The sequence below is a fragment of the Anopheles ziemanni genome, chromosome 3, assembly GCF_943734765.1.
Source record: "Anopheles ziemanni chromosome 3, idAnoZiCoDA_A2_x.2, whole genome shotgun sequence".
Taxonomy (NCBI): Eukaryota; Metazoa; Arthropoda; class Insecta; order Diptera; family Culicidae; genus Anopheles; species Anopheles ziemanni.
The window spans coordinates 70,461,921-70,475,984 of record NC_080706.1 but is presented as its reverse complement, the minus strand read 5'-3'; the positions used below and the strand labels follow the sequence as shown (position 1 = coordinate 70,475,984).

Below are 14,064 nucleotides of genomic sequence, written 5' to 3'. Positions count from 1 at the left end.
GCTCCAAAGAATTCCCTGCGACATCTTGTTTTATTGAGCTGTTAGAAAACTTTAAAAGATCCGTAGAGAGTTTAAAGCTTGTTTCGGACTATTTAGAATACTCGCAAACTCGGGACATTCTACTCGATTCCTATTTTCTTCGGTTTTGCGAGATAAATTTTCCGGAGCTATTAGAAATCGATTTCTACAGCGATGATGAGCAATTTGATGATGATGCAGCGGTAAGAACGATTTCCACTTTTTTCGCACGACTGAAACGTCTTCAGATGGCTACGCTGAGGTGTAACATAACCCAGCCGATCATGAATGCTTTGATGGAAAATTGCAGCGACATCACTTGCCTCCATATCAAAACGAGCTATCTAGAAAATCGTGCATTTAGTGGATTAGCAAACCTAACAAAGTTGAAAGTAAGTTCAAACACATTCAAGATAAAAGCGCTCTGGTGCACTATCTTCTATTTCTTTTTTCAGGTCCTTACCTTGGATGGCTGGCTGAGGAGTGAAGTATTTGAGGATTGTAAACCGCTTCCCGCACTGCAAGAGCTTTGTCTTCACTCAGTTAGGATGGATAAAACGTTGGTGTGTTTCAAACAACTGCCAACCATGATGCCAAACCTGCGAAAGCTGAATGTCATAGAACAGGATATGGATGATGATTGTCTCCATTTTATCTGCAAAAACATGGTATCCCTTCAGCAGATGCTATTGGAAATGTGTCCCAACGTGCGTTTACTGATTGCTATGCATAAGTTTCCACTTTAAAATTGTATTATTTGTTCATTGCATTTCAGATTACTGAGGATGGGTTTGAATATTTAAATCGACTACCCCACCTCTTTGAGTTAAGTTTGGGATACTTAGATCTTCTTCAGGGGTTCTTGATACTGATTCCGCCTAACGAAGTTAAGCTACTCTCGCTTAACCGCTGCGACAAGGTAAGAAGACCATGATTGGTACGATTGTGGATAATATCACTCTTATTTCTTTTTTTTTCATGAATATTATACAATCTCGTTACATGTGGTTTTTGGAATGACAGTTGACCGACGATAATCTTTTGCTGATCCCCCACGTGTTTCCGTCGCTCACAAGGCTAAAAATTGCATCGTGCCATTTAATAACGTATGCGGGCATTGAACGGCTGCGTTTGCAAATGCCATGGTGCACAGTGATAACAGAACATATATTGGAATAAATCTATTATTGTAGTTGTTCTTACAAGTTTCTTTGATTTTTCGTCAAGATTAAAAAAAGTTTGGTAAAAGAGTAAATGAGCCCGGTCGTGGCTACACCGTTTTTCAGTCGTGCCTACACCGCTTGTGCGACGATATAACTGAATGTATGTAGTGTTGTGTGAATCAGATTCAGATTCATGAATCTTTGAAAAGAATCAATGAATCTGAATAGAGTCAATGAATCTGAAGAATCAATACATCTGAATCACCATGTTAGAGATTCATGAATCTCCACGATTCACGAATCTCCAAGATTCATGAAACCTGGCTTTGCTAGAGCTAGTCAATCCTCAAGACACACCAAGTGAGGAAAAGCTATCAGCCAAAAATGGGTCGAGGGCCCCTCTTTTTTCGCATAATCAACGCCTCCCCAAAGAACCGAGGAGATTCCTGAATCGTGGAGAATCGTGAATCGTGAAGAATCGTGAATCGTGGAGAATCGTGAATCGTAGAGGTTCATGAATAGTGGAGATTCATTAACCTAACGAATCGGATTCAAAATTTGATTCGTGAATCGAATCACTAATTGAAACAGATTCATATGAATGAATCTCATCGAAAGATTCATTAAGCACAACACTAAACGTATGCAATAGGTGATGCATCAATTCGTTAATTTGGTAAACCCCTGGTCACAGCTTTACGTAACGCGTTTGCGTTTTTTTTCCCATGGGAGAGATAGGCTGTCACCGATGACGCACCGATTAGATAAACCGTTATGATCTTTTAAGCGAACCGTTAGCGTTCAAATATTCGAAAAGAATGCACGTGTCGCGCTTTGCATAGGTTCAGGCGCAAAAGAGGACTAGCAGGAAGAGGAGAATCCAGGCCGGGCCTCATTTACCCTTTTGCCAAATTTCGTAATCCTAAACAGAAATCATGCTGTACTTTGTATCATGCCGGATGGTATAAGAAAGCAATATATTTTCGTTCATTCTCGCAATTTCATTGTTTGTTCGGATGCAACCGAAGATACGTAGTTTTCACGAACTTCGGTTCGGGTTTACGCTTCCGTGTGCGCTTACAGTATCATCCGACGAAACACATTTTTGACATAACACCATATAACGGTAGTAACGTAAACAACCTTTCCAGCTGATGATACGCAGTAGGAAATTAATTTTACTCATCGACTATTTTGCACTGCTTCGACTTAGTTGAGGTTGATAGGCCGAAATGAATGCAATCATTGCATTGTGCCATTTTTGCGAAATACACGGTAAGACCTAAAACAATTTTCGAAGCGCCGTGGTAATGAGGGATATACATTTGTCCTCGCAGGTCCTGGTGCAATACTATGTACTCAAACGCTTCGGGAGACAAACATCGAACAGCTGGACATCAGTTTCGATACCGACCGGAAAGGTTGTGTAGCCTGTAATTCGGTGGGAAATAATATCGGTCTTGTGAGCCGCGATCCGGAAAGCAATGCCAACTTTGTCAGCAGCCAGATGCCGGTGCTTATGGAAACGGTTTCGCTCGTTAAGACGGCAGCCTTTCGCAGCCTCAGCTCGGAAGTAAGCTGCACGACAACGGAGGGAGGGTTTGTCTTTTTCGGCGACGCAAAGCATGGCCATGTGCTGAGCCACACATTTTATCTGATTGACTCAGAAGCTCGTGGCTTTCAGAAGCGGTTCTCTATCGTTATCATTATGAAAGATAAAATGTTTTTGCTCAACACACAACCTTTCCTAGCCGACTGCATGTCGAAGGTGTCGAAAGAGCTGCAAGACTTTGCCAAGCTGGTCCATGAGGATGATCTTCGGAGGCAGGGTTTGGACCGTGCGCAACGCATTAATAAGTGTTATGGTACTGGTTCGACCAACAACGCCGCCAATATAACTGCAAATCGGTCGCTTATTGAATTGACAGGAAAAGAATCAATTTACGCATACGTTCATGCCCATTTCTCTTTCATCCTGTGGGCCGGAGCGCGATATCTGACCGAAAATTTTACCTTGGGCTGTCCTTCCACTCCGGTCTGGTTGGGTAAAGAAACGGAAGAAGGCTTTGCGCTGGTACAGTCGGATAAGGAAGGCTACCAGATGCGTCGTCACGGCATCGGGAATGGTGATCGGAGCTTCGAGCAGATAGATGAATGCACACGTGCCAAATATTCGTTGCGGATGTTCCGAACCGTTCTGAAGTCACACTTTCTGTCGGTTTGCTACTGCGCGCTCACGGGGATTCAGATAGTAATTCGCGGTACCCCTATCAAGGGGTACTGCCTGGTGGCCAACCTTAAAAAGTTTCTTCCGGAAGCGCTGCATAAGCTAGCCCGTGCTCATGCGGAAACGTACACTTCGGCAAATGAGTTTCGTATCATCAACTTGAAGCAGGAAGCTATTGCGCCACATTCTTCCAGTAGCATCATGCGGGTCGACCTGGTAGACGACTACGATAGAGACACAGTTGCAGTTTGTGCCTGGGACGGTGAACTGCCTAGCAAACGTATGATAAATATTACCTTAATTACCGATCACTATAGTGCTGACAAATGGTTTTGATTCTTTTTCAGTTCCTAGCCTGCTGCAAAAAATCATGAAAGCGATGGATGAAGAACTCTTTAACGATGAGGCATTGGATAAACATTTACGATTGTTAATAGAAGAATGGAAGAAGTAAGGACACCTACCCATCCAGACGTCATTCTCCAAGAATTTATGTAACAAATTTCGTGTTTTTTCCTTTTTACAGCAAAGTGGTTTGCATACGCAAAGTGAGCTCAAACCAGGATGTAGTGAAAATTAAAAAGATACTGGGCATTCAACCACAGGACCAGGTGCTGATAAACTACTGGTACAATCATTTGTAGCGAAAATTTCGCTGTCCTTGGGACAGCAAATCTTGTTCTATGCCATACCAAGCAATAAAAAGGATTTGTTTGAAATGTAACACTTTTCGTGTGAATTAACTTGCAATCATTGTCGTTTTCGGAAAACTTATTCGCACAGAACACAGTACACTGGTTTGTTCATACAGAAGATGATATCCTTGTATTTCGCCTTCGTTTTTCCGCAATAAAGAAAACGATCCACATGCATTTCCCCTGCTGTGATTGCAACTCGGAAGGAGTATCAATCGTGCTATACTTAGTTCTTGAAGCCACAGCTGCTACGGCGACCGCGAGCCTTCTCGAACTTGCGGCCCTTAGACTGCACGTACGGCCGGGTGTTGGAGTGCGGTACACCGGGAGCCCGTCCGAAGTGCTTGCAGGCCTCACGGGCGGTACGAGCGCCTTGCATCAGCACGGTATTCTTTCCGGTCGGGGACAACAGTGCCAGCTTATCGAACGTGTAGATCTTTCCGCCGCTCTTCAAAATACGCGCACGAGCCTTTTCCGTCACACGCAGCGCGCACACTCGCAGCTTCGGGATGGTCAGCTTACGGTCATCATTCGTCACGGTGCCAATAACGACCGCGATCGTCTTCTCGTCCTTTCCTCGCAGCTTCATCAGCTTCGCCACACGGGCCAGCGAAATCGAGGGCTGGTTGGTACGGCTCATGAACAGACGGCGCATAACGATTTTGTTGAACTTTTTATGCGTACGACGGTACAGGAAGCGGTAGAGCTGCAAAAAAAAAAACAAACAGAAAGGGTTTTAAGTCGGGAGGCGAAACATGATCGGTGATGCACACGCGGTTCGTTAGTCGCGACCGAAACAAACACTTTCGTGGACATGTCACCGGCACTGACAACTCACCTTAACCAGGAGCCGCAAGTAAACGTCCAGCGACTTCGGCTTCGTACGGCGAACCTTGCGGTCCCACTTGTGATTGATGTCGATACCCTGGGGGCGAACAATGAAATACGAATATTAAAAACTGCTGCATTTATCACATTTATCATCATTATTTCGCTAGGCGGAAGCATTCGACTAGTAATCAATGTTAACAAACAACACATTCGCACGCAAGCAACAACGCATGACCCATACGGGTTGATGCTGCTTTCGTGAAAATTATCGAACAAAACACACTGCACTGTTGTTACATTTATCAGGGCGGTGATTTGGGAGGCTATTTGTATAAATTGATCACTTTATTTACCATTTAGATTGATAAATATACTATTTTAGGCAGCACTACCACCGCACGGTTCTTACCATGTTGAAGCCCGGAAAAAGAAAGAACCAGAGCTGCCAACATGATGAGAACTGTCAAACGAAGGCACTACCGTTTCCAGAGGGTGTAAGGTTATGTTCGTGTCGCAAGTTCCTCTGTCATAGTGATCGAGACCAAGGTATTTAGTTTAAATCGTTCAAACTGCAACATCCGGTTACGAATTGCAAATGTAAAATTATTTTACAATAATCTCCATGTTTAACTTATACTTTGTGGTGTTTTAGAACATCCGCTATGCGACGTGCTAGGAATGACAGTTAATTTGTTCATGCAACCTGAGACATTAGAATTGAATATTTTGAAAGTGGAATATTAATAGCGAAAAAATGAAATGAAATGATAAGTGAAGCACGAAATGTTCTCAAACCGGGACAGGACGAGAAGAACAATAAGAAGTAAGAAGGTTATCGGGCAAATTTTTACATTCTTTAGTCAATTCCAATTGTGTTGTAAGTATCGCAATGATTCAAATGTCTCTGATAGACTTAATTTAAACAAGGTTTTAGGTTAACTTCAATAAGAGTATTGCAACACGAAGGCTTCACATCGTCACTGTTTTTAATCTCTCTTTTTTAGTTCATGTTTAGAATTTGTTTTTTAATTGATGCACCGAAACAAGACAATATTCTTAACCTAACGCTTAAGGACTAATTGTTTCGTAGTTTTTTTTCCGCCCTGCTGCACACGGTAATCTTAACCCGGGATCACTCAGTTGGCCCCTTTTATCATTCAACATAGTCCACTATTTATTTTCTTATATCTAAATGGGCAAAACCCTCGATGTAAGTGAATTTTATTAGAAAATAAAAACAATCCGGCCTCGTAACTGTTGACCCCAGGGACACACTCACACCCATTCAGGCAGTTGAAACTAGCATCTTATCGGCTGGTTCCCAGTTGATTCCGTCGTGGATGGCTTTTTTAAGCCGGTCCCAGAAAAGATTTCTTTCCGCAAGTAGCATCGATGCAGTCCATCTTTTATCTGCCGCCTTCGGTTTTCGTTTATTGCGACCGAAATTCCAAACGCTTCTGCCGCTCGGCTCATCGTCCGCACCTAATGTACCTTCCCTGGGCGTCGTCGGCCATTTGATGTACGTTTTCGTTTTCATAAGGTACTGCAACGTGCGGGGTCGTTTGATTTTCGGTATATCCTCCAAAATGACCAATATCAGGTGCTCTCGTCGTGTTTCGAGAAGGCTAGTAGAAGGACATAAACCGGTGGGTTAATATTAAAGCATGCCCTTCGATTTTAGCACATTTTTTATTACCGATGCTGAGCCAAGTGCATTTCGAACTGACACCAGTGACTAAGAAGGAAGCGCTCGGATATCACCAAAAGCAACGTCCGAGACTGGTCCATGCAGTGGATAATGTTTTCTAATATACTAACCCCGACCTGCAAGAGAGGAGAAGTGATAATGATTAAGATGTTGAATTGCAAGCTCAAATTTCCCACTTCAATAATTGATTGAGAACAATTTCTAGTTTGAATCTAACGTAAAATTACAAATCCAACACTGTACAAATCTTTGTTCCGCACTAACCTTAAAGTCACGCTCGTGCAAACACACGTTTATGTCCTCCGATTTTTCCAGGTTCGGTAGCAGCTCATCGAGGATCCACTGACGATCGTGCTCCGAGTAGCTTACGAACACATCATACGCAAAGCTACACGTGGACAGTCGCCGGTCACGGTTCTCTTCGAAATCTTCACTCTTATGCCGCAAAATGCTCAGCACAGTGGCATTGCGCAGAATGATGCAAAAATACTTCACATAGTCCCACTTGGAGACGTAAATAATAAACGCGACCAAGGCAAAGCCGAAAAAAATGATCAAAAACTTGATCACCGTCGTTGTGGTGGTATTGCTAAAGTGGTCCAAGAATAGTTCATCCAGAAGCGCCCGATCGAACGTACATATTTCCTGCTCATCGAAGTTGTACTCCACGTTCTCCAAATCGCGACACTTGTAGTTATTGGGATCATAATCGATCAGTTGAATTAACTGTGCTTCCTCGTCCTTCTCCTCCACGGACTCATCCCCCGGTTCCCGGCTGGCGTTGCATGGCAAGATTTGTAAGGATCTCAAATGTGATTGTCCCCGGTCTACGCTGCGGGTATGCACCCAAATCTGTGCCGTAGCATTTAATCTCCGCTTGCGCTGCGAACTTACTTTGGAGATAAAATGTTCGATTGTTCCATACTGAGGGTTTCTTTGCATTTCGCTACTAAGGGCCCGGATGTCGCTGGTTTCGTTCTCCGTCCTTCGTAAGTAGTACTGTCCCAAGGATCGTATAATGCATCCCACACCGTCCGGGTTCCGCGCAGCCATGTCCATCAGCTCCCGTAGCAGACAGTGGCACATGAAATTATTCTGCCCGATGGCGAGAAACCGGACGTGCTCAAAGTCACTCAGCATTTCGGTGGTCAGTACGTTGAGATTGTTTGCCGAGAGGTCCAGCACGGCCAGGTTGGGGTTCGAGGTGAATATACGCCAGCGCCAGTTGCTGATGTGATTGGCGCTTAGATCCAAAACCTCAAGCCGGGCAAGTGTGGAAAACGTTTGGTTCGTCAGCTGGTTGATGTTGTTGTAGCTGAGCAGCAGTACGCGCAGATTGACCATGCCCTCCACCCAATCCAGATACTTGACCGACGCGTTCTCGCAGGCCAGTACTTCGATGTTTCCATTCAGACCGCGTATGCTTCCCCCGCCCGTGTCGTGATGGATGGCCGCTGTTATTCCTGGATTGCCGGATATGTCCAGTGCCCGTAGCGCCCCGTACATCATTGACCCGACGATTATCGAAATTCCTGTGTAGCAGAGGCTCAGCTCTTCCACTGCCAACCTTCGGAACGCGCGCGCACTCGTGGGAAGTAGCTTCGTGTGCGATAGATCAAGGAACTCGAGCCGCTCGAGTGGATCGAAAACGTTTTCGGTCAGGTCGAGCCCCTCGGTAAGGCTGATGTACGGGTCCGGCACAATCTCTAACGACATGTAAGTGTTGTAGTACGCCTGCTGACCGTTGGAGTTGTAGGCGAGATCAAGGTGGCGCAACATTCCAAGAGGCTGCATATGAACGGCCGTTATCCTTTCCAGGTAGTTGTGGGACAGATAAAGCTGCTCCAGATTAACGAAAGAAGCAAAGGTATCGTACTCCAGCAGCATCAATCCACAGTTGCGCAAATCAAGCACCCTTAAGTTATATAGCGCTGGAAATCGTAAATCTATGTTTTGGCGGGAAAAAAGAAAAGATCCAGTAAATATTACATCCACTCCGGGGAAGCTTGTAGCTTATACTTTTAAATTGGTTTCCAGCCAGCGATAAGTACTGTACTGTGGTATTGATCATTAGCAGTTCGTCGGAAGGCACGAAAAACATATTTCTATGGGCAAACGATACGTAAATTATTTCCTGAAGAAGGAAAACGGAATTAAAATATACATCATTTTTGAATTTAAGATGACGGTTAAGACTACTCACGTGTACTTTGGCGTCAAGTAGACTTCTCAAAATGTGTCTCCTGATGTCTGTTGTATCGTACGATAAGTCGATGTATTTACCATGAATATCTGAAGATGACGAAAATTTAAAAATTTAAAATTTAAATTAAATTTGTACATTCGAGTGATTTGCTGACAAACGAACATTTTTCATCCCGAAGGAATTGTTTTTTTTTTTCAAATTATTTAATTCATTTAACTCTGGCAATTAGAGTTTTGCCCTTTTTGTATCTGCTTTGAACCTCTATGCATTGGCTTAACCTCTATGCATTGGTCTTATAAAAATTTAAAATGCAAGTGAGTTGCACGTGGTCGATGTTAAGCAAGAAGGACCGACTTGAAGTGATCGTTTTTTCAGAAGTTAGGAAAATCTATTTTACAGAATAGCTCTTTTGGCTGTAGGTTTTAAAATGATTTATGATTTTTTAGTTTCACTGTTTCCTTATAAATATGCTCAATGCTTAAGCTGCTTGATTTTTCCATTGATGTGATGGATAACATAACTTGATTTTTCTCTCACAAAATTTATATTCAAGTGAGTGAGGCTGCTTTCATTTGTTAAATGAATCAAATTTTAATCTAAACACATAAAAAGTCCGGAGTGTGCATGTACTTTTGCGGCAACCAGGAAGTAATGTACAAGTAAACTAATTGAAAACTCATTTAGGACAGATTGGCTTATCACAGAAATCTAGCAAGATATCAGATGTATAGATTGCACGAAAACATTTAGATTACCTGTATTCAGACGGTTGATGGTAGCATTGGCCATCAGCCAATTTTTCAAATAGTACGCCGCTTGCCCGAGAATACATTCCCGTTCGTCGGTCATGTAGGAATCGGGGCTCTTCAGTTTGATAATATCCTCTTTAATGTTAACCTGTACCGGTTCGTTCTTGTCCGCGTTGTTCACGGGGGCCGTGTCGATGTTTGTGCGAGCAACGGCGCCGTTATGAAGACTGTTCGCGTCAATCCGCGCGCTTGTATCTGCCGTTACAATCAGCTGTTGGTGGAACCAGCTACCCAACAATGCCGTCCAAAACCACTGTTGCAGCAGAATCCAAATGATGGCCTTGGCGATTCGTTTGTTGCATCGTTTGGCGTCTACCATCGTCGTTCATTCCCTGGGAAGAGGGCTGGTTTGAAGCAGCTTATTCTACACTTCACACAACGTTTTAAACAACTCTCACTGGTAAATGTTGAGCTTTCATCACACTTTATCTACGCAGTGTTAGGGGCTAGTCAATGTATTTTTTGTTTTGCGTTTTTATTCACCACATTTCGCACAGAAATAATCAAACTTCCACGGCCAAATCGTCGAACGGGTGGGCCACCAATAGCACACCTGTGAGCTCCGGGGTCAGTAGCACTATTGACGAAAGTGCTTCCATATGGTTGTTTTACCAAACGTTTCTATTATCAGCTAAAACGGGTATTGCAGATTATCGGCGGCGTACGAAAAGATATTTTAATCGGCTCGATGATAACGACTATTCATTACGTTGTGCTGAACGTAACACCCGTTGGAAGGAAAGGCCCAGTTTCTTCATTCATTCTCGCACCGCTAGAATTAGCCCATTCACGCGCTTAGATTGCTGGTTTATAGAGATTAAATAAGGTTGAAAAATATATTCACTTCACCAAAATTCAGTGGCGTCAGTAGGTTTCAATGCTTTACGATCCTAAAAACATGGGTGAAATTAACTATCTTGTGTGAGGGTGGGATTAGAAGCACCCGTTATCCGATCTCCCCTCAAATGAGATATGCGACCAACAGAGTGGATTTTTGTGTGGAATACATGGAACGATTCGTTTATTCTGTACATGCGATCATACGCTTCCTTTTTCTATATAATCACACCCCTAGCCGAGAAACACGTTGTTATTATTCCTACCTAAGCTCCCGGTCAGTGGTCGGTAGACCACGGTAAACACCCGTGCATCGCACCCAGAAATGCAACCCAACTGCGCGACTTGCTCCTGCTGCTCTATGTCCCTCCGATCTCTTCACCCAATAGCGACAGTTGTTTCAGAAATTGTTTCGCGTTCGTCAATGTAGACGCACCGTAGATGATGCGTCTGATGCTGTTTGCACTTTGTTTCGATTTGATGAAATCGACCAGGTTCTGGTACTCGATGTAGTTGCCGCCACCGACCACAAATACGATCGCGTCCTGGAATGGGGAGCGATTTTTCGGCACCACGTCGCTACCCTTCAGCAGCTTCGGATCGAGGTACAGATAATCGTCCACCTCGGAGCCACCGGAACGGCACTCCATCAGCTGTTCGGTGATTTTGGTCACTGGCAGGTTCTGCAAGTATAAAACATAGAAATACACGTATTGTATTGTAAGTTAGCTTGAACAATTTGTTGTTAAAGGAATTCTACTACTACGTACATGCCGTTTGACGACCAAGTTCTTGACACCCTCCATCACGAACGATGAACCCTGGGACACTAGTTTGGAAAACATCGAGACTGTTTTGGTTCCGCTACCTTCGTACTGGTTTGAATTTGCTAATGTACTCTTCATGATGCTCCTGTGCAATGACAATGAAAACCAATTAATTGTGTGATTCGAAGAGCAATCGCCCGGGAAACCTACTTCCATCGTTGAATGTACGGTAAAGGAGTGAGGTCACAGCCACATTCCTTGAGCGTTTCCTCGAGCCGTTTGAATTCCACGTCCGTCACATTGCTGCAGATGTAATAGATGATAAACAGTCGCATCTTATCCTCCGGCAGGCCAAACTCGGGATCCTTCAACAATTCTACCAGCGCACGATCCAGCGCCTGCTTGGACATAATTTTTTCCTCGAGCTCGAAAAACGAATCGAGCCGGCGTGCCTTGATGTAGTTCAGTATGGAGGTGGCAATTTTGGTGTGCATATCGATCAGGCGCTTCTTCTCCAACAGCTGAGGCAGCGAGTTGACCGCGCTCGTCAGCTTTGCCGTGTTGTCGTTGACCATTGAAAATGCAGCATCCGATTCGCCCTCGATACCCATCGTCGTCTTCAGCTTCTTAATTTCCTCCTCCGATGACCGGTACTGCTCTAGCTCTTCCTGTATCGCCTCGGCCACGGTGGGAAACGGGCTGCCTTTGTGCGTGCACCAAAATCGATCCCGTGAGTCCAGATCGCACGCTTTCAGCTTTGGCTTGGCACCGGACGCTAGGTGCTGCTGCTCGGCAGCGGGATCTTCTTCCACGACCACCCGATTGAGGGCGAGCTCCAGCACATCGTGGGCCAGCGCCTGATAGGTCCAGGTGTGGTGCAGCGGGGTCGCCATATCGACATTGCGATCCAGCAGTACCAGCAGCGGCCGCTGAAAGCTAAAAGCTCCGGTCTGGGTGGCGTCCATGTGGAACAGATTGTTTCGTGCATCCCAAAGATTTTCGCGCAACTTTTTCTCCAACTTTCGGGCGACCATTTCGGCCGCAGTGTTTTTCGGGCAGCGAATGATGGGCACGGTACCCAGCGTCACAAACACCGCAAACAAACTATCGACAATACTATCCATTATGCCTTCCATCTCAAAGTCCTGCGTATTGGCACGGTTGATGGCTGTAAATCAGAAAACCAAGCGTGGTTAACACATCAGTTCAGTCGGTGGTAAAACTTTACACCAACAGGGTACCAACCGTAATACGACAATGCATCGCTGTTTTGATGTTTCAGCACAAACATATCATCTTCCAGCGTTATGAAGTTCAAATATTGATCGTAAACTTTGTGGATGTTTGCCACACAACCCGCCTGCAGGGCAGCCGCCGCCAAGTCCTCCAGCTTTTGTCGAGATATCGGCGAAATGAAGTTCAAATGATATACATCGTACAGGCCACTTTGGAAGTCTTGCGCGATGCGGCCCAAATTCTCCTCTGTTGCTGCACAGAAGTAAATTGCGGGCACGTCGGGTATGGAATCGCGATCGGAATGTAGCTGACTGAAATGGAGCGAAAGTATTAGTTATCTTACGAAATTGAAGCGGCGGTCTACTACCGCCAGCGTATTCGATCGATTGCTGATTCATTATTACATATGCAAGGTAACACCCATCTCGCGTAACTCGCGGATTGATATCAGGGGCGAGATAATGTCCTGTCCCGTGCGATCGTATATCAACAGTTTCCATACCGGTTCTGCCGATATCGCTTTTTGAAGCGGTTGGTTCAGGTTCAGCATTTGTTTGATTGCATCTGTAAGTGGGATGAATGAAAACGTTCGTAGCGAAACATCTAATAACTACGGCACACGAGCACTACGTACTTATCTGCCGATCTTTGAGGGTCGCCATCGTGTAAAACTACTATTATCTAGGATGCGTTAAACGCTAAAAAATGAAACTAATTAATTGTCGGAAAATTTCTGCTCCAAAAGGCAACTTTACGTGACGTTGACGATTTTCATTGAAATCCTGAGCTGTTGTCATTGCAATCGTGTGACAAGTCGCTTTTAGTTAGACAAAACATACCACTGCGAGTATCATGCCGTCACCTACAACCAAGGTAAATATAATATATAAGGTTTCTCACGGCCTCGTTGATTTGAATTTTTGAACAGTTTTGTGTCCGCAGCAGGCGCAGCGCAGCATTTACCGAAAATATGAGTTTATTATAAATTTGTAAAATTAAATAGCGTAGCCAAATATTCATTAACACATGCAAGTAATGCTCATGTTGTCCATCCTGTCTAGAATTGCCATAATCTTTAGTGTAACAAGACATTTTATTCAAATTGTTCACACACCGAGATTTACATCACCCATTGGACACTTTTAGGTACATCCTTTTACAAGATGGTTAGCCACGACATAATTCTCGACTTGAGGACAAATTAAATAATTACAATAATTAATTGTATTGATTGGACACCGTTATTATGTGGACTATTTTACCCCACATTTAACATTGCCGTGTTGAAAAAGTAAAAAAAATCTTCATTTCAGAACTCAGCTGAGAGTTTTAAGTTTAAATTTTGGGTGTTTATCTTAAAAAGACGAGAAATTAATTGTTTTTCAATTAAGAGTCTCAACTAACCTTACCTCTTATTTTAAAAAAAACACACAGTACGCCAGCGGATAAAGTAATTACAACTTCAAATCTTATAGAATTACTTTTATCGTGTATTTGATAACTATTATTTTATTGATAGCAATCCAAAAGCATGGTTCATGAAACGGAAACGAATTACAGGTACGAA

General features: G+C 43.8%; 4 protein-coding genes across 5 annotated transcripts; 1 reads left to right on the top strand and 3 right to left on the bottom strand.

The window, feature by feature from the left end:
- The first annotated feature begins 2,319 nt into the window (after positions 1 to 2,319).
- Positions 2,320 to 4,134, top strand: LOC131288486 (folliculin). The gene is made up of 4 exons (XM_058317624.1): positions 2,320 to 2,456; positions 2,519 to 3,688; positions 3,756 to 3,858; positions 3,935 to 4,134. The coding sequence occupies exons 1-4, from the start codon at positions 2,414 to 2,416 to the stop codon at positions 4,050 to 4,052; spliced, it is 1,434 nt and encodes a 477-aa protein (XP_058173607.1). The 5' UTR covers positions 2,320 to 2,413; the 3' UTR covers positions 4,053 to 4,134.
- A 72-nt stretch (positions 4,135 to 4,206) lies between these two features.
- On the bottom strand, positions 4,207 to 5,352 carry LOC131288488 (large ribosomal subunit protein eL18). 2 transcript variants are annotated; one of them, XM_058317627.1, is made up of 3 exons: positions 5,344 to 5,352; positions 4,942 to 5,028; positions 4,207 to 4,809 (listed from the first exon to the last, which is right to left on the bottom strand). In XM_058317627.1, the coding sequence occupies exons 1-3, from the start codon at positions 5,344 to 5,346 to the stop codon at positions 4,330 to 4,332; spliced, it is 570 nt and encodes a 189-aa protein (XP_058173610.1). In that variant the 5' UTR covers positions 5,347 to 5,352; the 3' UTR covers positions 4,207 to 4,329. The 2 variants fall into 2 exon arrangements, with proteins under 2 accessions (XP_058173610.1, XP_058173609.1); XM_058317626.1 differs by having other exon boundaries at positions 5,288 to 5,350.
- Positions 5,353 to 6,219: 867 nt separating this feature from the next.
- Positions 6,220 to 9,976, bottom strand: LOC131285384 (toll-like receptor 13). Its single transcript, XM_058314238.1, has 5 exons — positions 9,604 to 9,976; positions 6,907 to 8,588; positions 6,631 to 6,758; positions 6,438 to 6,559; positions 6,220 to 6,320 (listed from the first exon to the last, which is right to left on the bottom strand). Exons 1-5 carry the CDS (start codon positions 9,974 to 9,976, stop codon positions 6,220 to 6,222), a joined length of 2,406 nt encoding a protein of 801 aa, XP_058170221.1.
- A 594-nt stretch (positions 9,977 to 10,570) lies between these two features.
- On the bottom strand, positions 10,571 to 13,270 carry LOC131286272 (protein sly1 homolog). Its single transcript, XM_058315204.1, has 6 exons — positions 13,132 to 13,270; positions 12,902 to 13,061; positions 12,507 to 12,808; positions 11,472 to 12,429; positions 11,265 to 11,406; positions 10,571 to 11,177 (listed from the first exon to the last, which is right to left on the bottom strand). The coding sequence occupies exons 1-6, from the start codon at positions 13,157 to 13,159 to the stop codon at positions 10,854 to 10,856; spliced, it is 1,914 nt and encodes a 637-aa protein (XP_058171187.1). The 5' UTR covers positions 13,160 to 13,270; the 3' UTR covers positions 10,571 to 10,853.
- Positions 13,271 to 14,064: the final 794 nt, after the last annotated feature.

Excerpts from the sequence above, each read along its gene's own strand:
- LOC131286272 (XM_058315204.1), bottom strand. The coding sequence starts at position 13,159 with ATGGCGACCCTCAAAGATCGGCAGATAA. Across the intron at positions 13,062-13,131 it reads CCTCAAAGATCGGCAGATAA|ATGCAATCAAACAAATGCTG; the intron begins GTACGTAGTGCT and ends TCCCACTTACAG. Across the intron at positions 12,809-12,901 it reads ATGGGTGTTACCTTGCATAT|TCAGCTACATTCCGATCGCG; the intron begins GTAATAATGAAT and ends GCTCCATTTCAG.
- LOC131285384 (XM_058314238.1), bottom strand. The coding sequence starts at position 9,976 with ATGGTAGACGCCAAACGATGCAACAAACGAATCGCCAAGGCCATCATT. Across the intron at positions 8,589-9,603 it reads CATCAACCGTCTGAATACAG|ATTTACGATTTCCAGCGCTA; the intron begins GTAATCTAAATG and ends GCCAAAACATAG. Across the intron at positions 6,759-6,906 it reads TGCACGAGCGTGACTTTAAG|GTCGGGGTTAGTATATTAGA; the intron begins GTTAGTGCGGAA and ends CCTCTCTTGCAG.
- LOC131288486 (XM_058317624.1), top strand. The coding sequence starts at position 2,414 with ATGAATGCAATCATTGCATTGTGCCATTTTTGCGAAATACACG. Across the intron at positions 2,457-2,518 it reads CCATTTTTGCGAAATACACG|GTCCTGGTGCAATACTATGT; the intron begins GTAAGACCTAAA and ends TTGTCCTCGCAG. Across the intron at positions 3,689-3,755 it reads CGGTGAACTGCCTAGCAAAC|TTCCTAGCCTGCTGCAAAAA; the intron begins GTATGATAAATA and ends ATTCTTTTTCAG.
- LOC131288488 (XM_058317627.1), bottom strand. Across the intron at positions 4,810-4,941 it reads ACTTGCGGCTCCTGGTTAAG|CTCTACCGCTTCCTGTACCG; the intron begins GTGAGTTGTCAG and ends TTTTTTTTGCAG.